Raw genomic sequence first — 21,619 nt, forward strand, 5'->3', positions numbered from 1 at the left:
ACAAAATATCACGCGCTGCGCCGCAAAGCCGCGGAGGGCTGAAGTTTGAGTTATTTGGGACGTGCTATTTGCATCCCTACGGAATGCCTCTGCCCTACTTTAGTTTCATTATTTCTCCAGCCTTTCCTGAAGGGACTGAATCAAGTTAAGACCCTGCTTCCAGGAGATCTTCCCAACACAGAACCTTTCAAGAAATATGAAGATCAGAAACAATTTCTGGGATAAATGAAACAAATATGCAGAGATTTTTTAAAATGTTTTGGCAGTTTTTCTTTCACTCCCCATTCACTGCGGCTGAGGGAGCCACTTGAAATTCCATCAAATTTCTTATGATTTTTTTTTTCCTCCAAAAGCAACAGAGACGTGGACACGAGGGAAGAAAAATTGTACACTGTGAATATTATTCCCGTTCACAATTCAAAAATACAACAGTACTATTGTGAACTTGAGTCTGTACATTTCCCTTGGAAATAGAGAGAATTGTATTAAGTGCATAAGTGCATTCGTCTACACGTTTTGATCTAAGGGGTAACACAAGCTTTCCTCGTATCGTTTCTACTGCATCGACATGGCGAAAACGTTGGCACGAGACTTGCATGTTTTCAGCTTCAAGTATATGTCAATTTTGAAAGTCGGGGCAACAGGAGCGTGAGGATATATGGGGAACGCTGTTTGAAATGTGACGGATGTCATTCTCGCACCCAAAAAAAACGCATTTCACCACACTGACCAGGGCTGCCTGGATGACCTTGAAGGGGTGATCAGTGCCACGTGCACAGAGTTGAGGTATTTCAAGCATTGGCACTTTTCAAAGTTTTTTTGAACTTACAACAACTGTGTGATATTTTGCTCGTGTTTAACATTTACCCCGTGAAGACAACGAAAAGAGTCGCAATGTAAACGCATGTTATTGAAAAATACCGAAGGGTTACTCGCGTTGACCATTTTCGCACAACTTGAAATACATTTTTTTTTTCTTCTCGTTTGCTCTTCGTAGCTCAAAGGCCTGGTTTGCTGGTAGGTTTTTTCAAAGCTGCACTTTTTAAATGGCACTTTGCAAATGCTGAAAAACTACGGACGAACCCATCCGGGAAAAATTGGATGAGAGAGAGCTCGTGGACGCGATCACCAGCAAAAACCCCCCGGGAGAAACCCAACCCACCCATGTCAGACACACACACACACACACACACACACAAACATATGCACATATGCGCTAACACTTATTCTGGCGATGGGGGAGCAGGCTCGACGCATCCTGCAGGCCGGCGGTGGCGGCGATGGGCGCTGAGGATGGCGGTCCGGACCAGAGGCGACGGATGGATAAAAGAAGACTACAGAGAGTAGCGGTCTAGAAAAAAAGGCTAGTTTCTTAAGGTTGTTTGAGCGTAGGAGCAGGGAGACCCCCCCCCCCCCCCTCAAACCCCCTGCAGCCCCGTTGGTCTCAAAGTCTAGTCTGAGCCTCGGGGATATAGATCTCGATACTGTCCGCCCGCTCCGAGGCCGAGTCCTGCCGGAAGGAGGCGGCCCGCTTGGCCGCCATGAGCCTCCGGCGGGCCTCCTGCCGGCCCCGGTCCGGGAGGTCCAGGGACTTCTCCCGGGTCACCAGGCTCCGCTGTCGAACCGCCTTCTTTGGTACAGGAGCTGGTGGCTTTAGGAGAAGGAGAGGATTACCAAGGGGTTTTTGGACCGCCCACTTCAACAATTTACTTGGGGTCTGCACATGTACCACATGGGTCTGAGAAGAGAAGGGTATGTTGTTTGAAGTTTACATCAAAATGATGTCTTTGTCTTAGTCCCTCACCTTCTTCTCCGGGCTGTCCACGGGCCTCCAGTTGTTTTTCTTAATCTGCTGCAGCCGGTCAAACTTCATGGTGACATCGTCGATGGAGAGCTGCAGAAGGTCCCAGAAGCCGGCGAGGTCCTGAGAGGTGGGCCGCGGCATGGCACTGGGGTCCTGCCGGGGGGAGAAGACACGCCTCACGTCGGGTCGGTCCGATGCAGTCCACATGATAATCATTGTTGGGCTTCCTCCAAACTCACGCGGTACATTCAAAAGACACAAGTTACTGAACATTCCGCTTGGAGCCACTAGATGTCCTCGTCAGACTCACCAAAAGATGCACCAACGCCAGTTTTGGGGGGGGGGCGGGGGGGGGGGGGGTTCGGTTGAAATGATGGATAACAGCTTGTGATGGAGACCAATCTTAACTTATTTCAAAGAATGAGCCCAGAAATAATAATCATCTTGTTGTCAGTTCGGTCTTTTCGTCGCCTTTATTCATGACATAAAAACAAACATCCTGCCGAGGAGCGAAGGGCCGCAGTCGCTGCAAGCTTTGTTTAGTCATGGGATTCTGTTCCAATGCCCCTAATAATAGATTTCATTAGGTCATTTTAGGTCAAATGAATCACAAGCCACAAAAAGTCACCGAATCCTCCTTTTAGATTTAATTATGAACAGAGATGCTGGTAAAGAACAACAAGCTGCATCACTATTAATCACTGAGTGCGACCTATGACTATAAATACACACCTACCTACTTGACCTCTCAAACATCTCACATAGTTTTAATGTTTAACAAAACGAGGTGTAGGATGGCGACGTGGGCTGATATGTCTGTGAGATGCATAGACATAATGCTAATAGCTAGGGCTGATTGCAGTGGTGGTTTGAAAGTAAAGTGGTCGCACATATTTATTGCTTTGCAGAGTTTTAGTGCTTTACCTGCTGTCCCAGTTTTGGATTTCTTCCCGTCGGTCTCAAAGCCCCGAGGATTCAGCAATTTAAAACTGCGATGGGACGCGTTGACTCGATTACAACAGAGACGGCCCCCCCCCGCCCCCCCCGCCCACCCCAAGATCTCATGGCATTTAGATCAGCTGGCAAGGGGTGCAGCTGTCTGATGGAGTAATGCATTAAAAAGTGTGCCTGTTAGTTCCCATGCTTCATTTTATCAGTCATGTATTTATTATCATTTCGTTTTTTCTGGTCCCTAGTGGATTTTCCTGCATGATGTCCCGTCGTACTACAGAATTTTAACAAACAATATATGTGATGCTAAATGCTAAGATGCTATGATCTTATAAAAGCTAAATGCTTCACAATGAACAACTGAAAGATGTGAAAGAAAAGCACCTTTTTATTCAGCTTTCCTTTGGTTACAAATGATTGAATCCGATTATTTTAGACAAATTATTCCTCATTATTGTGTCAGTGATACTGGGATTAATGTTGACAGTTATTTAAAAAATATCTCCTTTGGTCTCTAAGTCCTCCTAATTTGACATAATATTATAATAGTGATATTGTCATAACATTACAAGATTATAATAATTCTCCTTTTTATACCAAATAATGAATATAAATCTCACTGGAAGGAGTCCATCAAGGTAAGCAGGCAACAGAGCACATTTCGGTTATCTTTAATTGCCAAGTTGGAGCCTCTGCACTTCATCGGCTTTATTCTGACCCTCGAACTCGCGATGTTCTGCAGAACAGCCTCAGACGCCTCCCCGCTGCACATTCCCAGGGAAACGGGGCAGATTTGGACGAAGTCGTCGGCTTTTTAAGCCGCCCAGCGGAAAGTGTGCGCTTTTTAATCCCGCATCTCCTCCCAGGGATGAACACCGCCCGTCTCACGTCGGGGGAGCCTTTCTGAATCCGGAACCGCATCCAGGTGTGAAGAAATTAGATGTCTTTTTAAGCGGCCAATTTGAGGGACGTTCATTTCGCCTCCCACTAAGGCCAAAGCCTGAACTAAACGTGAAATTAAGTGAGTACGTGCAGAGAAAATGTTGCATCTCATTGCACATGGAATCGTCGCTGCCACGGTGACGTATTGTTCCGCGTTGTCCATGCAATTCATCTCAGAACAACTCAGAAGAATTCAACTCAGAAGCTGTGATTCAGCTGGTCAGCGCCCGGCTGAAGCATCAAACGTCTGCTGAAGGCCGAGGGACGCACAAAGGAGTGTGGAATTGTTTCTCGTGACAGTTTTGGTTTGCTTTGTTCGCGCGGCGGCTTGAACATTTAAATGTGATGTTTTCTGATGTACGCGTACAGGAGAGAGCGGAGAGCGTCTCTGCTTTCGGATGTTCATCTGAAGCTTTACCAGAGCGTTACATGGACTTTGAAAAGCTAAGTACCCCTCTATCGCCGTGGAAATAACAAAGAGAAACTTTTCTTCAAAGGCTTCGCACGAAAAGCAACGCGGAGAAAAATGGATAATTTAGTGGTTTGAATAATGAAAAAGGCAGCTGGTTTGTTTCTCCCACATTTATGCATTTTCTAAAGCTTTTTTTTTTCGTTGGACGCTTTACCCTTCATGGACGGTTAGAATTAAATCACGCAGGGCTGCGTGAAGACTGTCCAGTGGTCGACGATTGCGTGTGATCATGTGGACGTGATCACACCTGGCCCAAAAAAAATGTTGTTTGTGTTGCTTTCTGTTGTCGTTATCAACGAAAAAGCCGAACTCCCGCGGGTGGATTTCTTACCATGTTTTGCTGACACAGCCAGTAGAATTGCTGGAATTTCTGGGACATGAGCAGCTGGGCGCTTCCCACTGCACTTCGGATTTTACCTAGGACTAATACACACACACACACACACACAGGACATATTAACTGATGCAGTGCAGTACATGACAAACAAGAAGCCCCGCCTCCTGCATGTATGCCCCGTCCATAATATCCTGGCCTCACTATTTTCTTTCTATTTGGGTGAAATTGCCATAATTGGCATATTCATTCTTAAATGATGAATATCATTATTACATTATTACAGCACTCACTGTCCTCCGACAGGTCGTTCTCCTCGGCCTCGGCCTCCATCTCTTTGCACCAGCCCTCGATCCTCTTGGTCTCCGTGTGGAGAAGCTGCATGAACCAGCTCCCGTCCCTCCTCAGGGAGGGCAACGCCCGGCCGGAGTCGCCGGGCGAGGCGGCGCCCTTCCTCGGGGAGGGCGGCTCCAGCTGCCAGCCGGGCCCCTCGCCGCTGCTCTCCCGGGGGCTGGAGGGCTCGGCGGAGGCGGCGCGGTAGTCCTCGCGGTAGCTGAAGAGCCCCTGGGTGCGCACGGTTCGCACCGCGCCGTACTGCGTGGGCGTGCTGGGCTCCGAGTGCCGCTGGAAGCCGCCGCCGAACTGCAGGCCCTTGTCCTCCATGGTGGGGAAGCCCTCCAGCTCCATGTCGGCCTGCACCGCCGCCGTCACGCTGTTGGAGCGCTTGAAGCGGCCTTGTCTGCGGTTGGGGGGGAAAAGGACGTATTAACGCGTGCTGGGCCCGCTAACGGCGAGATGGAAGACAGGGGTTCTGATGAGCTTCAAATCACAGGACCGTTAGCTCACCCCTTCTTGTTGTCCTCCACCTGGATCCCAACGGAGTGGTACTCTCGCAGACCTTTGCTTTCGGACTCGGAGTCCGTGGCCGCTTCGACCTGAAGAAACGAGACAAACCAACCGGTGGTTCTCGTTATGCAAGCCTCCACACGGACCCCCGGGGTCCGTTCGGGCTTTATTGGCTCGGTACCGGACGGAGCAGCTTAACTGTGCACAGGCTGTCGGAAAGTAAACACTGCGTGATTTATGGAGGCAGCAAAGGCCAAGAGACGGAGGAGGTTTCCTTGATTTTAGGTTCTAAAAAATGAGAAAAAGTAGAATGTGCTGTATGTTGTATTGCACAACACACGGTGATCAAACAATCACCACATTTGCTCCCATGTGATTGTCAGCTTTGTGTCATTTAATGTATAACTTGTGGTGTCCATGTCTACTCAATGTGCAAATAGGAAACTGTTGAACTAAAGGCAAAAAAAAAGAAAAATGTTCAGTACTCAAAGTTGAAAAGTGTGGATCGATCTTGTCAAGTACCCGCCGCTGTGCGACCACACAGTGACGGATAGGCCAGCGTTAGTGGTTATTATGGGATGTGAGGGAGGAGCCCCGTGTCTCACCGTCCAACTTCTATCCATCTGTATCCGACTGTTTGAAGGGGCTTTACAAAATATGTTGATCAATAATTATGGAATTGGGCCGCTAAAACAGAATGGAAAAAAACTGCGATGCAGCCTTTTTAAGCTGGAAAGACACGTATTACGCCATAATAGGATATCCAGAATCTGTTCTCATGTCATGGTTTTTAAATAAATATATTGCCCAGCCCAGGACCGTATAATGAGAGACATGCCATCCAATTTTTCGGTTAGTGACCGAAGATCGATAATAGGACACGAATGACATTCCCATCTGCCTCAGACGCGCTCTGCGTTCGGCGCCAATTAAAAATCTTAGCACCACTGAGCCCGAGAAAATCCTCAAACGGCTGCTAGAATATCTGATTATTCCTGTCCTACCAACAATAATCACCACGAGGCCTTCCCCATCCAAACGAGAGCCAGTGGAAGAGCCACAAATAGCCACACGAGGCCCTTTAGATCCTCGGGCATCGACGGACCTTCAGCTCATGAGGCACTCACAGGGCGCCCATGTGTAAAAACCAGAAAACAGAATGAGTTACACACAGACACACTGCATCAGTAATTACATACAGTCTCATCGTCAGCACATGTGAGGAAGCCAGAACACAAGAAACGCCACCTGGTGACATTTTCCCCGTGATGTGCTTAAAGGGTTAAAATGTTCGACTTAAATCCTCCGATTAAAAGCCATTTCTGTAGATGCAACAATTTTGCACCCTGGAACACAAACACGCCTGTACTTTAGCTGATGGCTCTGTTGTACGAAGGAGTCCTTAAGGACAACGGGAAGTGGTCGAAAGGTCGAAAGGTCAAAGACACGCTGACCCTCTCCGGCATGGAGGCGTCAAACCGGAAAACAACCAATCGACACAGCGGCAGGCTAACGGAGGTCAACGATGCCGGCGGAGAAGCACACTGATTGGCCAGGAGATACTAAGCCGATGCAGGATGAAGACATCTGCTTCATAGGGAAATCAAAACTTGCCCCTTGAGCTGCCTGCTGCGACGCCTTGTCGCCATCTCATCTAAGCAGACAACAACTCGGTGGTTTCCGTATTGAAGTGTGAAAAATGAAATATTATATGTGACTTTAAAAGCAGTAGTTCTCAGCTGCGTGTAAACAAACCAAATTATATTTGAAATAATTAACTGTAAATTAGAATCGGAATGGAAAAGATTTAGAAAATATCCTTGGAAATTATTAGGAAATTAAGTAACGCATTACTGTTACTATTATTTCCCAATATGGTCTCACTGAATGCTTTCTAAAGGAGGATAACAAGTCCGTTTTACATAAACTATAAATACATTTTTTCTTGTTAATCCAAAAGAAATCAAAATGAGACAAATTGAGTATGAATGTATTGATTTGGCTTCTGAATCCCCCCCCCCTCTTGTGTATTGAATTCACTGAATATGAATAAGACAAAATTCACCTCAGTGTCCTTTATGCAAACTCCCAGAAACTACGATGTAGAAGCTGCCTCATCCACATCTCTGCCCCCCTTTGATGTTTCTGTCAATGCAGACATTTACTGCACCTGCATCAGGTGTGAAAGTCATTGTCGCATCAACACACGTCGCTGGAGGTGGAGGGTTTGAAAGCCATAGGCTCCTAGAAGTAATGTGTTTGAATGGCTTCCATTTAAACACATTACTTCTATACTTCTTTCTTTTGGATGCGAGACAACGATGTGAGAGAGCGGAGCAGGATCAATTTACTTCATTTCGCTGACCGGCTCCCCAGTATGACAGCCAATGGCTCCTGTGTAATTTTGGGTGTGGGGCTGAGTAAATAGCATTCATTACTGAGCACACAGGGAGAGATGAAAGAAACTAGAGGCGGACGAGGGGAAGTAACGACCTAAAGATTTAGGCTTTAAAAACAGGAAAAAGAACCCCATAAAAACAACCACTAACAATGCAAAGAGCAAAAAAAAAAGACGCCAGCGATGCTTTTGAAAATCTAAAATTCACACAATGCCTTTGAGAGTCTGCTCTGATAAAGTGGCGCCGTGGTTGTGAACCTCCGCTCAGGTGGGAAAAAGAGAGAGAGAGAGAGAGAGAGAGAGAGAGAGAGAGAGAGAGGAGGGTTTTAGTAAATGGAGGAGCAGTGAGTGAACCATTCACTACAAACCTTCTGCGGCACCAGTTGAGTCTTAAATGGACGGACCGCGGCGAGGTGACGCACTCTCCATATATTTTTAGCTTCTTGAGAGGGAACATTGCCCCCTGAGTTGAATGCACGTGTGCGTTTGTGTGTTTCTTCACGTGTGGAGCCAAATCCAGGTCCAAAGTTTTGTTCATTGGAAAAACTAATGTGAACCTGAAAGTGGAAGTTTTGGTCTTGAACATTGAAAAATACACCAAGGTATTCAAAATATAAATAAGCGCACGAAATGTATTTTTAGGTTGAATATAGTTTTGACTCAGTTTTATAACTTTTTCACTTGTATTTATTTTTTGATATTCACTAAATATTTCACTATATTTTTCGGTTGCAGATTTTATATTTTCACACATTCAGACATTTAAACCTGATGTGGCGTAGGGGGCGGGGCATCAACTGTAAATGGGTGTGTATGAATACAAAAATAATAATATATATATATATATATATTTAAAACAGAGTCAAAACCCTGTATTTTTCAATGTTTAAGACCAAAACTTTAAGGTTCACGTTTTTTCAAACGAACGAAACTTTTGACCTGGATTTGCATGCATTCGAGGTCGCAGGTCTCCCCGCGTGGGAGCGCGCTCTGACCTGTATCCCTATGGAGGATCGGGGCGTCTTCAGGTACTCCTCGGCCTTCGACACCAGCACGGCCTTGTCGCAGGTGAGCACCGAGCTGTGGCTGTCGGTGGACGGGTGCCTCTTTCCGGCCATGACCCCGGCGGCCTCCATGGCTATGGTCACAGCCTTGGTGCTGTCCAGGCTGTCGGTGGAGTTATAGAGGGCCCGGCCCGCATTCAGCGCCAGGCTGAGCCCGTCGGGGGCCCACATCCCGCCGCGAGGGTGGCGCCCCTCGTGGTAGGCGTCCTGGGTGGACTCGGTGCTGCTCTGGGCCGTGATGGAGATGAGGGGTTTGGAAGTGGTACGGGGCGGGACGGGAGGAGGGGCCTTCTTGTAGTTGGTGGTGTAGGTGATGGCTGGGAAAAAGGTAAAAAAACATATTAAGTCTTTTTTTTTTATCATTCAAATGCTGCATTCATATTATCGTGCCGTTACGCAACGCTGCATCTAGTGTGAAAAGTTCAATTACACTTCATCCACAGCTAAAGAGTAAACCCCGTAAGAGAGGAAAAAATTCGACTTAACACCAAATATTTGTTTCTCACCGACACATGGAACGGGGTTGTGTGACGACAAGCTGTTTCAGGACAGTGCTTTCCGGTGGATTATTGATGAATGTTGTCACTCAATTAGCTCACTTTCATCGCCCGACGACCTCATTAGCGTACGAGCTAATGTAACAAGCCAATTATGATGGGGCATTAGGCAGCAACGCCGTTTGTTTCACAACTTGATGCCACTGACTAAACGTGTCCAAGCTCACGCTATCAATCCAAGTGAGGACCTTCTGTTCACGACGCCTGTATATGTTTTAAAATAAGTGTGGTTTGGTGGTGTGAAAATGTGGCTTTGTAGGAGAGGGATATATATATATATATATATATATATATATATATATATTTTGCGGGATTCGATGGAGTAACGTGGAGTTTGAAGTCACTCAAAACGACACAATGACGATGCCGGTACAAAATACTCCAAAGTAATCAAGAGCACTCGTGTGTGGAGGAGCCCGGTGAGGAGCCTCTTATCTTATTTCATCTTATTTTTCTGTCCATTTCACAACAGAAAGAGGAGGGGATCCCTTATTTCAAGTGCAAATGAGAATACGGACGTATTCCACAGAGAGAAGGGCCCGAGGAGCTGGTCACAAGCGGCTTCTAAGCTGACTGTGTCTTTCTTTTCAAACGAGGCTTTGGCAGAAAAGCATCTGAAGCATCTGAAGCGCATGCTTTGCTCGCTGCGGGTTCGATCGAAGCTGAGAGTGCCTGAGTCACGTGTTTCAAATTGCTTTCTTAACCCAGAAGGTCATCGCAAGTTCAAAATGTGATCTGTTTTAAGTTGATGAGCTGCTTTTTTTTAAAGACATAACAGCCGGGGCTTCACCTCAAACCCGTGAAAGCCTTTGGGGCCGTTTTTTCATTCAGCGTTTGGTTGCGTTCATAAATAGCCGGACGTCGGGTGGGAGGGGGGGGGGGGGCGGGGGGGCTTCATGACTCATGCTGCCGCTGTCCATTCATAAAATGGACTTCATGCATTAGGGGAGAGCACGGAGGAGAGAAAATAGAGATGCAGAGGTGAGAGCGGGGACAGGAGAGCAGGTCCGTGCCGAAGAGGACGAGAGGGAGAGTTTTTGGTGTGTTGAGAGCGAAGATAAATCAGGCAGCGAGGAGTAGAGAAAGAAGTGGGAAAGAGATGACCCATTCAGGGGGCATGATTCAGCAGGAGGACCAAAATAGAGCCATTATAAAGCCGGTCAGTCGAGCAAAAAGGAGCCATAATTCTTGCTCCCATCTCATCGCGGTGGCAGCGGTACCCGGCATTTACATTCCATCCGGCAGGGAGAGGCTGCGCATTATTAACAAAATCAGCCACTATAATCTAAAAAAAAACAAAACACAAACTGCTTTGAAGGGGGTATGAAGGAATAACGTTCCTAAAAGACTGTGGGAAACTGAGGTCTAAGTTAGCGACCAACGATTCACGCGGCATGCAAGTCTAAAGATCTTAGAGAGAAGCTCAGCGTCTTAACGACGTCTCCTCAATGTGCTTCTGTAAACATCTCCATGGCAGCAGGGTGTCTCCTTGTCTTAGCATGGAAGTATGTTCACTGAGTACAGCTTAAAAAAAAAAGCTTTCTCAACCACGGCGGCATCTTTAGAAGCTCCTTAATGTATTAAATATGAATATTCCATTTAATCTCTCTCTCACACACACACACAGACACACACACAGTGCCAGTAAAACAACTAGCACAGTGCCAGTGGGTTTGATTAACGTGAGACACAAAGGCAGTGATTTAACCGCTCCATCTTTGTTGGAGCTCTCTATTTATCAGGACTGGCTTGTATGCTAACATGAGGGAGGGGGGGGGGGGGGGTGGGGGAGAGGGAGGGGGCTGAGTGAAGCGTCGTTACGAGTTTCTTTCTTCTCCATTGGATTTATCACCTGTTAAGGAAACGCTGCAGTTTGTTTTGCAGCAGGCTTTTAAGGATATGCAGAGGATGGCGGGGGCGAGGCAGGGTGAGGGAGGCCCGGCGGCTAACCCCAGCTTACCGTTAGAAAAAGTATAGATTCAAATAAGACAGACTCACTTAACAGACCGTGGATGGTTTACAAAAAGTTTAAAGATTGCGATGAAACTAAACAACCCTTCAGCAGCAATTATAGACATTTTGACGCGAGGCGCTATTGTTTCTGTGGAAAGACGGACCTTCTTCCTCAGAGCTGCGATCAAGCCAAGTGCTTCATGAAAGCCATACGTGAATGATTCATTTCATGAATCAATGAAATCCCAACTGCTAGTTAGAATATCACATGCCATATTTAAACAGGTGCTTAACATCTACTTGCTTGGGGACGACTCAAAGTTTTAAATGAAATGTCTTGCATTGAAACCACGGAGGACGCCCCCTTTGGTATCCGCATTACCTGGCGTTTGTTGGAGCGTCCGATCGATGCTGCAGGTGGAGGGGAGGCAGAACTGGATCCCTGAAGACAAGGGAGTGGGGTGGATATTCAGAGAAGCGGGCATTTCTGCCCAAACACAAAGCACAATCTACTGCACAGAACATGACGCCGAGTGGACATCGAGCGACCGGCACGCACACTGCTTCTTTCCATCTATCACCATGCACTTGGATTTGACATTTCTGATGGGGTTTTTTTGGGGATAGACAGGTCTTTTTTAGGTTGACCCTTGACCCAACATGACCTGACCACTAATCGGAAAATTCTACACTTTTACAATACCACCCAATATAGAAAATAGATTCCAAAGAACAGCAGTCTAGCTTAAGACTCATTATTTCTTGAAAATGTGAGTCCATCTTGATACTGGTATGCCATATTAGTTAAGACATTTATATTCATAATAGTGTAAGAATGCATGTTCATTTCTGTTTAATGAAAGCATCGTTATCGCTATGCATGTATTATGTGTTAAGTGCTTATTCGGATGCAAGATCATGATCCTGATTAAACCTCATAATCGGACAATGTTTCTGCAATTACACCCATAAACTGCATGACATTCTCAATAAAGAAAATAATATGTGTGCGTAGCGCGATCGAAACAATTATGGGAACAGCATGAGAGCAGTTCTCTCTTCTGGCAAGCCACTGAACTAATTGGTTTCCTTGTTAGGCCTTTTTATAATATGATGTGAATCTGTGTTCAAGTAAAAACGCTTTCCTGCAACTTACCTTCAAATGAACAAACATTTCACAACTACTCATTGCATCTGCGCCAAAAGGATTTTTAAGCATATATATTATTGTGTGACTGTCCTGAAGCAGTATTTCCAATATCTGGATTATATCTAATGAATAAACAGAAGTCCACTGCAGTAGAGGATCAGTTATGTGGTAGTTTTGGAAAAGAAATTAGGTTGCAAATGAAAAGTTAAAAATGGACGCAAGTGGTGCATTTGGTGCCAATGAACAAAAGTAATACAACAATGCAACCTAATTAACTTCCAACCCCTTTGAAAACCTTTCAGATTCAGTCAATTCATCAAACTTCCAAGTGTTCTGCACATATTCAATTTCGGGAGACGGCACACAGGAAAATCCTTTTCTGGCGGCTCACTGATGTTCAGCTGAAAGATTCTTTTTGTTCCAGCACACTTTTATTAGAGCACAGACTTCAGTGGGCGATTCTATATAGAGCCCATTTAATCGGACAGATAGCGCAGATACATCTTGTGATTTTCCTGGCTTTTGAGTTGTTCATTGCTGGTAGCAGAAGTCTGAGTATTCTGGAGCATGTCGGCTCCTTTCGTCGCACTGACTGACTGTCGAAAACGAAACAATGAACAGAAACCAAATAATTACAATGATGCACTGTAAACGAAATGCACAAAATATTGAGGCCGTCTCTCATGCGCCATTACAACATCATTTTCATCATTCAGTGTCACACGTGTTAAAAGTACCCACATGTTGTGCACCTATTCTCACGAAGGAGTTCAAGTCAACGCGTCTTTCCACCTGTGTCCCAGCACTAGACTGTTAGTCTGTGATTCCTGAGCATTGAGATGATATCAATTAACAAATCACCTCGCAACAAGGCCTGTTATTAATGTAATGTGTATTTTCCAGATAAATCTAACCTCATAATTATTGTCCAGAAAGGTTGTGTGTGTGTGTGTGTATGTGTATAGGCTGTATGTCTGGTGCGTGTACAAAGAGGCTACATACCATAACTGTACTGGTTTGTCACATTTGAATAACTGGAGTTACATTTTACTTTCTGTTAACAGTACAATATTCCAGCTCAGCCAAGGCTTGTGCAAAATTTCACAGCATCACACCCTTTCCCTTTATAGTCCATCCAACAGCTCACATAGTAAACAGAGAGTTCTTATAGTTATATGATAACTGCAAAGATTTACTTCACTCAATTCGAGAGTGACAATAAACAGAGAGTTTTTTATCAGGACCTTGTATACATTAAACAACAGTGTAGTTTACAACAGAGTCTCTTAAAGTAGATGTAAAATGTCTTTGATGTAATACATGGACAAAACAAGAACATTCATTGTTAGCGTATCCATGGATTTAAAAAGGCAGAACCGTCCAGGAAGATGATTCACATCAATGGTGACAGCAGCTTCAGAAAAAGTCATAGTGCTTTCAAAAATGTCCTGAAAGCCGGGCTGTTCCGTTAATTTATCACCACCGTGGGTTCGTCGCATTCTTGCTGCATGATGCAATCCTTGACATTGGTGCTTTTTTTTCTCATGGAATAATACCGGTTTTTATATGAGGAGGTCCTTGCTTGGAATGCCAATGCCCACATGGCATTTAGATCCGTGCGGTGCGCTACAGCGTACTGACAGCCACAATCCGTGAGCTATAAATAAACTTTGAGCTACATTTTGTCTGCTAAAAATGAGGTATGAGCTCACAGAGTGAGCGACACGTATGAGATTTCTGCACTGTTGTACTCGTATCTCCCGCTCCACAGCTCCACGCTGGCGCTCCTGTGCATCATTTCTAGTTTTTGGCCTCTCTTCTGCCACCTGCACCACAGGAAGGCCTGCTCGCTTGAGGATGTTTCCGGACTACCTGCGCCCTTTATTTCCAACGGTTCCCCATACTCCTGGGATTCAGATATACACTCCAGTGTTTCTGCAATCTTATTCTCTGGGTCTTTGGGTGCAAGGTCCACTGAGGGTATGTCCTCAAGATCCGGTGGTGCTGAATCTGTGTCTGGTTCAAGGGGATCCGGGACTGGGCTTGTCGGTCCAAAGTCCATTTCCAATGATGTATCAGGAGATACTGAACTGGGAGGGGATATTGTGACAGTGACCTTTGGTTGTGGGTTCTCTTGTAATTCTGAGGCTACTTCCTGAAGCGTGTGAGCTAAGCGATGCTCTACAGCTGGACCCAGACGGACAGGTTCTGTTGACAGAGAAGGATCCAAGGGGCACACTGTGGCAGGGTCCACAGTGGGTAGGGGTGAACTTGAACAATGTGATTGGTAGAAGAAATCCTCTGTAATAGATGGATAGTCAACGCTCAGGTCAAACGGATCTGGTTCGGGGTCCATGAACACGGAGTCAAGATCATCTTGATCTAGGGAAGTCAACATGACTAAGTCAAAGTGAACTAGATCAGCATGATATATAGGGGTTGTATCAAGGGGTTCAGGAAGGGGTGGCCACTCTGGCTCCGGGTCAGTGTTGGGTTGAGTTTCTACAAAAGTAAAGGCAGTTGCTGATGCCATTTGCTCTGAGGGAGAGTCAGGATGATAATCTGGGAAGGTTATAATGGGATCTGGATCTGTGTCACTTTCAGTTAGACTTGTAGGAGAATCATTGTCAAGGTACTCTGACACCACAATGGATGGACATATGATGTCAGTCTCTAAATTACATGATGGAGCAGTAACAAGATCAAGTGTGGGTATATCAGATAATGAAAATGGGCCTTGACTGACAGGGTCAGGTGAGGGCACTATTGCTAAGTCTGATGGTTTGGATTCCAATTCTGTTGGGTCTGCAGGATCTGTATCATCTAATCCTGAATATGGCAAAGACACGGCAGCAGGGTCTTGAGAGACTAGATCATGTTTCTCCACAGGGATGGGATCCAGAGGCTCGGAATCTGACATGATTTCATCATCATGTTCCTCAGGTGGAGACACAATAACTACGGGAACTGGATTCGGTAGCTGTATCCTACCTTTTTCAATTAGATCAGAGTCTGTGGATCTCATGTAATCAAGGTGAGATGGTTCGATATCCGAATAGGAATCATTAGCTGGCCCTGTACTTATTAGCTGTGGAGTTACTATAACTTCTTGTTCCAGTGTTACAGAATACGGCGGGCACTCTAAGGCTGCTTCTGGGGTAACTGGCACTGTACCATGTGTGGCGACTGGCTCATTAACAACCGTACCAGATGAACCCACGGTTGCATCATCGGTTAGCTCTAGTTTCTTTTCTGGCTTAGCTTTAGAGGGCACAGCAGTCAAATCAATTGTCTCTGGTTCTGCGGCCCTAACGGACCCTGGAAGTATCGGACCCAAAGAAAGTGGTATGGCACTTTCGACATACATAGACTGCGGAAAGGCAAGAATGCTTGGATCCATAGAGAGCTGTTTTGGTAGATTTCGGCGGGCACCTTTCTTTTCTTCCTTCTCCTCTGGACAATTGACGGCTGCATCTGCGGTGCTTTGCCGGACCAGGACCTTGCTTCTGGACTGGGTCCCCACAGACACTTTGGATATTTGGGGTTTCTTCTCTCTAGCTCCCCCGGTGCATCCAGTGCCTCCATCTGCCGTTGAGGTTCCAAGTCCTCCCACCCCTTCACCCAACCCTGCTCCTGCCCTCGGGGCCGTCCCTGTTCCTGCCCCGACACGTCCACCAAAACCTCGCCCAGCTCCTGCAGCCAAGTTGCCACCTTGGGGAGACCAAGTGTTGTAATGCTGCGTGAAAGTGTTGAAATTACTGTTGAAAGCACGGAGCTCCACACAGAGGTCCCTCCTTAGATCGGCCAGCTCTCGACGCATGGCCGAGACCTCTTCCTTCCACTGCATGCTGATGGCTGCAGCCAAGGTAGCTGACTCTTTGATACTGGCCTTGATGGCTTTTGGTGATGGGGCATTAGATCTGGGGCATCTGAAGAGGCTCGGAGAAACTGGCGGTCCGGACAGAGGTTTGGCCGTAGCGCCCATGTTATCTTGTTGGTAAAGCCTGTCTCTTCTGATGGGGCAGCCTAGATCGTCATGAGCCAAAGGGGCCGCGCCTGCCAAATCCTCAAGTACACTGGCCTGGTCGGGTAAACAAGAGTCTTCCCGCACATAATTTCTATCTGTAAGACAAATATGAATATGTCTCTGTAATACGGCCACAGGTGTGAGCAGCTGGAGAGAATGTGCTTTTTATTGCTACAAAGCAGTAACATCAAATCATGCACTGAATGCCATGAGTCAAAATAAGATAATAGCAGAAATCTAACTAATGGCTAACCTTGTAAATATTGCTCCAATTCTGTCATCTGTATACTATAGTTTGGTTTTTTTACAATCTGAAATATAGTTCGACATGATGTTATTAAAAACCAGTGTAACACTGGGAAAGTACTCCCATTTTGACTCATTTCCTTTAATGGTTTACACTGCCTTCTCAACCTCAATTTGTAGCATGCATTCTTTACATCTTTTCAATGCACAAAGCGGAAACTTCTATCACCTGGAACACATAGCAGAGAATGGACAATATTTCTAATAAATGAGGTGTAAGAACAATCCCTGCATGCTCGTCTGCTTTCAGTCGAGGTAAAGAAATGTGTACTTTGTGCAATGAAACGAGGCAAAGATGAGCAAAGCTTCCAAACCGTTTCCTATCAGCCAGGAAGTATAGTATGAACCCTATTGAAAAAGTGAGGTCCAGTTTGACAGATTGATTCGCAGCGCCAATTGCCTCACGTCCAAAATACCAAACTCTGTATCCTAAAAATGAAAATGTATCAAAGTCTACTGAGAAAGCAGTTAAAGTAAACCGTTATCAGTACGAAGAGATGATCACAAGCACAGTTCCAGATGGCCACACCTCCAACCCTCCCTATTGTAGTTCAAACCGATGTGGTTAGTTCTACTGTGGGAGAAGGTGAAATCCGCTCAGACTTCTCATCCGTAAACCTTTTCTTCTTTTCTTCCCACATTCTTGAGCTGCACAAGGACGTATCGTTTCCTCTGCAAAGCCAGCAGTCACGGGAATTGTTGAAAACTCCAGAAGCTTACAATTTATAATCAAGGCTCTGTATCGAAAGTTTCAGCTGAGTAGCTTTTGATTTATTGTAACACGTTTGCATTTGTGATATTATGTATATGTGACTAGCAAGTGTGACAGTTCAGTTATTGGTTTATTCATTGTGAGTATTACATAATTCATCATCCAGGTCTAGATACATTAATGTGCACTTCTATAAATGCAATCTCATTTTGAGTAAACATGAGCGTTGCAATGACACAACATAATTTGTGTGAAGTGAAAATTCGGTGTGCAAAGAAACCTTGTTGTGACATTTTAAATGTGAACTGGGTTTACAAGTTAACAATGCATACTTTGCATACAACAATTCCACCATTTCTTTGCCCTGTTTGCAATAAAGTAGCAAAAAAAAGAAGGGAAAAGCAGTCATAATCTTTTTCTTCAGACAATTTTCATTTTGTGATTTTCAATAGGGTTCATAGCTTTACTCTCTGATGCATCCAATGGATGAGCAGATGAAGCACTGTATCGAAAATACAGTTGGATGAACTAGCACAGCTGACGAGTGGTAGCTACGCCCATCAGAAAAAAACAATGGAAACACACAAGAGTGATTCATGCAGAGACATGAAGCTTTTTTGACAGTGCAACCGGGTTGCCCCAACTCCTCTGTGTGTTCATCCACTAACACATGTCAGTACCAAATCTAAACTTTTGGTGTTAATTTGTGAGTACAAATTAAAACAACAACAACAACATCCGGGATGTCACACACTAACTTGTGCAAGTTGAGGTGACGTGAAAAGGCTCGTACCTGTGGTCGCCCTGATGGTGGAGGTGACCGTGGAGCCCATGGGGGGGATGCAGTCGTCGTCCTGGGAGTAACCGGCCTGGATGGCTCGCAGGTAGCTGTGGCTGCGGGTTCTGAAGCAGCCGGGCAGGTCCAGGGCCTCCATGGCCTGGGATTCGACCTCACTGAACACCGACTCGCACACCGACTCGAACTGGCCGTTCATTTCCGTTTCACTCACCTGTGAGAACAAGCAAAGCCAGAGGAATTTCTCAATTGTAGAGCATGTGATGGGTTAACTCTTTGCTTACCTGAAGAAAACTAATCGTTGTGGTCTTAAAATCAACCTAAATGCACATGAGCTAATAGGCAAAAGATAGCTGAGAGATCAATGGGGAATTTGTTTTTATGACGTCACACAAAATATTGCTTGGAAACAGCGTGATGTAAATCTTAATGAAGGTCAAAGGTCATACCTTACTTTGAGTTTGCTGGGAAAATATTTTGTGGTTGATGTTGACCAGAAGCATTTTGGTTTCCTATTGATGGAACTAGTGAGTTTTTTCAGAATCAAAGATAAACATCTCATTTTATTGGGATTTGGAATTAGGTGTTTAGTTGAGCTTTTAAGACTCTGTACAAATCAATAATCCTCTCTTTTAAGAGGGAGATGCATATCTTAACAACCCCTGTTGGAGTCTTTAAATCTATCCAAATAAACAGTGTGCAATGAACTGTCATATCAAATGTGTGTAAGTGAAATTAAGCCAGAAAAAAGGGGGGTGTGTGCGTATTGAAAAACAACATATGCAACAAAAGAGAGTTCAAATAATGGTTTTAAAGTTTTAAATGAACAACTCTGTGGTGAAATGACTTCAAATAAATCCTCAGGGTCCCTCAGCAGCCCCCAGCGCACAAACCACTGCCCCCCCCCCCTCCCCCCGGAATAGCTTCTAATTGAAAGGGGTCGAGACTCACCTGGCTCACTTGGCTCACACAGCTGGCCTGACTCAGGGTGCTGACGGCCCGCATGTAGCTCTGGTTCCTGGAGCGAAACTTGGGGGAGTTGTAGTTGGCGGAGGGATCCAGGGCGATGCTCGGGTGCATGTCCCTGGCGGCTTGCAAGTGGTAGCTCTGACTGAACAGAGAGAGAGAGAGAGAGAGAAGCGGCCACGGAGTGAGTTCCCTCAGCCACGGGCACGATTTCCTTCGGGGTCGAGTCAATAAATCGGAATTTTCACTCACAACCGAGGCGGTTTGACCAGTGGCTACAGGTGTGCCACGATGGCAAACCAAGTGTTCTCCTCTGGGCAAAACCTGAATCTTAAGAAGGACACAGTTATGACATTTGGGGTCTCCCAAGAGGGGAGCCTCGCTCTTTTTTTTTTTTCCTCTTTCTCTTCTTGTTTCTCTCGCACCACTACAACGCGTCCTCAAAAAAAAAGAAACGGCAGCTCGATTTCTGTTGCGCTGAAACACCCCAATCAATGCTGGGAAATGAGGGAAATGCAAAACAGGAGCTGGTTAGTGAGCAAGCACTTCAGAGAGCACCCCGGGGGGGCGGGGGGGGGGTCAATTAAATGTGCGTCCCCCAGCAGCGCAGCAGAGAAAGCCGAGCCCCGGGGTTTGAAATCTGCTGGAGAGAAGACAAATGGAAACATGCGAGTAGAAAGGAGTCCCGCCTGAGAAACGACCAAAAGTGAGTTTCCTTCCGCCATATCCGTTTCTAATGGCCTGGCAGGGATGTGTCGGGGGGGGGGGGGGGGGGCTTTTTTTTTTTTTTTTAATCGAGATAAACACTGGTGTTTGGCAGCCAGGTAAAAAAAAAGACCGGAAGCGGCAACAACAACAAAAAAGCGAAATAAGGCGCGTCGGCGCAATGAAATCGGATCTGTTCCGCGCTCGCCGCCGCGTTATCACTCACACCCCCCTCTCACCCCCCCCTCCCCTCCCTCCCTCCCCTCCCCTCGGGCCAACTCTCATTGACCGGTCCTGAGTTTGGGCGCCCGTATTCACCTTAAGTCTGCAGCGAAATTGGTGATGTAGTTACGCATGTCACTGTTGATTTTGTCCAGGCGGTAAGAGCTGTGGGGGTAGAAGAAGAGAACAACGGGTTACTGGGAGGGTGAATGGAGGTGGTGACGTCACTGCTGGGACACAAGCCTGATGGAACTGGCCCTGTAGTGGGATTTGTGGTGAAGCGAATGTTTGCTTTGAGGTGGGGGGGGGGGGGGGGGGGGGGGGTTCCCCCACCAAAGAGGCTGCAAACATTGGGGTGAGAGGGAAACACAACCCACACGGGCGCCATGTCGTGTTACAGTTGCACCACGCCGGCAGTAAGAATCGCCACGTCACGGCAATATCTTACAAATGAACCATGAAAAGACGGAAAACTTTATGAGGCGTGTTTTATGAGCAGGATTTTTTTTTTCACACACACACATACACACAGATCATTATTGTCATCATTACAAAGCACTTGATGACGGAAATGCTGCACACAAAATAACAATTACACAGCGCCACAAAACGTGAGAATGAAAAGAAAAGCATCCTTCGAATCGCAAATGAAACTCAGTGGACTTTAATAGCTGACCAGATCAGATATAAGTGCACAGGCTGAGGCATACTTCATCCATTCGACTTGTGGAAATGTCTATTATGCTCTGTTTGCACAATGCATTGGCCCTTTATCAAATCACGCCAGAGCAAATTTCCTCTAATGTTTCCGACTGGTCGCTAATGCACTGCCATTGTTGGCCCATGTGAAGGCAAGGGGATAATGGGAATCTCCCACTTCCCTCCTTTTCACGCCGCCAATGAAAGCACTCGGTCCGTGGCTAAACGAACCCGGGCCTCGACTGTCTGCCGGAGAACAGAAGGAACGAGGACAAAGGACGAGGACAAAGAAGATCTGACATGGCGCTGACACAAGTAATCTGAGAGCACGAGGAGGGAACATGTGTCGGCTTTTTCTTCTTCTTCTTGTGAAATACATGAAAGTGTTGATGTGCGTGCTCACTCTGTCTTGTAAAACACACACACACACAACTTTTTTTATTCCGGCATACTGTCCACGCCGCCGGCCCAAGGTTCAATGCAGCAGTGGACACCCTTCTTAAAGGGACATTAGGCAGGCCGCTATGAAGGGTTGCACTCAACGTGGGAACACAAAGGGGTGATGATGAAAAAAAAAAAAAAAAAAACTATGATAACTATGCACGACACGTCCCGTGCAGCCACAAATCAATGGTTGGGAAGGCAGCTTTTGACCTTGAGATCTGAGAAATCCTCACACGCCGTGTTAAAATGAGTAATTACATTATGTCAAATC

At 46.0% G+C, this 21,619-nt stretch overlaps 1 protein-coding gene across 2 annotated transcripts; it reads right to left on the reverse strand.

Annotated features, from left to right (window-relative positions):
* Positions 1 to 1,414: 1,414 nt before the first annotated feature.
* Positions 1,415 to 20,505, reverse strand: dlgap2a (discs, large (Drosophila) homolog-associated protein 2a). 2 transcript variants are annotated; one of them, XM_062560401.1, is made up of 10 exons: positions 20,302 to 20,505; positions 19,264 to 19,423; positions 18,310 to 18,526; positions 11,704 to 11,763; positions 8,743 to 9,128; positions 5,350 to 5,438; positions 4,797 to 5,242; positions 4,501 to 4,592; positions 1,805 to 1,957; positions 1,415 to 1,651 (listed from the first exon to the last, which is right to left on the reverse strand). In XM_062560401.1, exons 1-10 carry the CDS (start codon positions 20,337 to 20,339, stop codon positions 1,445 to 1,447), a joined length of 1,848 nt encoding a protein of 615 aa, XP_062416385.1. In that variant the 5' UTR covers positions 20,340 to 20,505; the 3' UTR covers positions 1,415 to 1,444. The 2 variants fall into 2 exon arrangements, with proteins under 2 accessions (XP_062416385.1, XP_062416384.1); XM_062560400.1 differs by lacking the exons at positions 1,415 to 1,651; positions 1,805 to 1,957; positions 4,501 to 4,592; ... (2 more) ...; positions 8,743 to 9,128; positions 11,704 to 11,763 and adding an exon at positions 12,513 to 16,593.
* Between the last annotated feature and the right edge of the window lie 1,114 nt (positions 20,506 to 21,619).

Source organism: Pungitius pungitius, unplaced genomic scaffold (assembly GCF_949316345.1).
Source record: "Pungitius pungitius unplaced genomic scaffold, fPunPun2.1 scaffold_65, whole genome shotgun sequence".
Classification (NCBI taxonomy): Eukaryota; Metazoa; Chordata; class Actinopteri; order Perciformes; family Gasterosteidae; genus Pungitius; species Pungitius pungitius.

Coding starts and splice junctions, on each gene's coding strand:
- dlgap2a (XM_062560400.1), bottom strand. CDS start 20,339: ATGCGTAACTACATCACCAATTTCGCTGCAGACTTAAG. Junction 18,527..19,263: donor GTGTGAGCCAAGTGAGCCAG/GTGAGTCTCGAC, acceptor TTGTTCTCACAG/GTGAGTGAAACGGAAATGAA. Junction 16,594..18,309: donor CACCATCAGGGCGACCACAG/GTACGAGCCTTT, acceptor TTTGTCTTACAG/ATAGAAATTATGTGCGGGAA.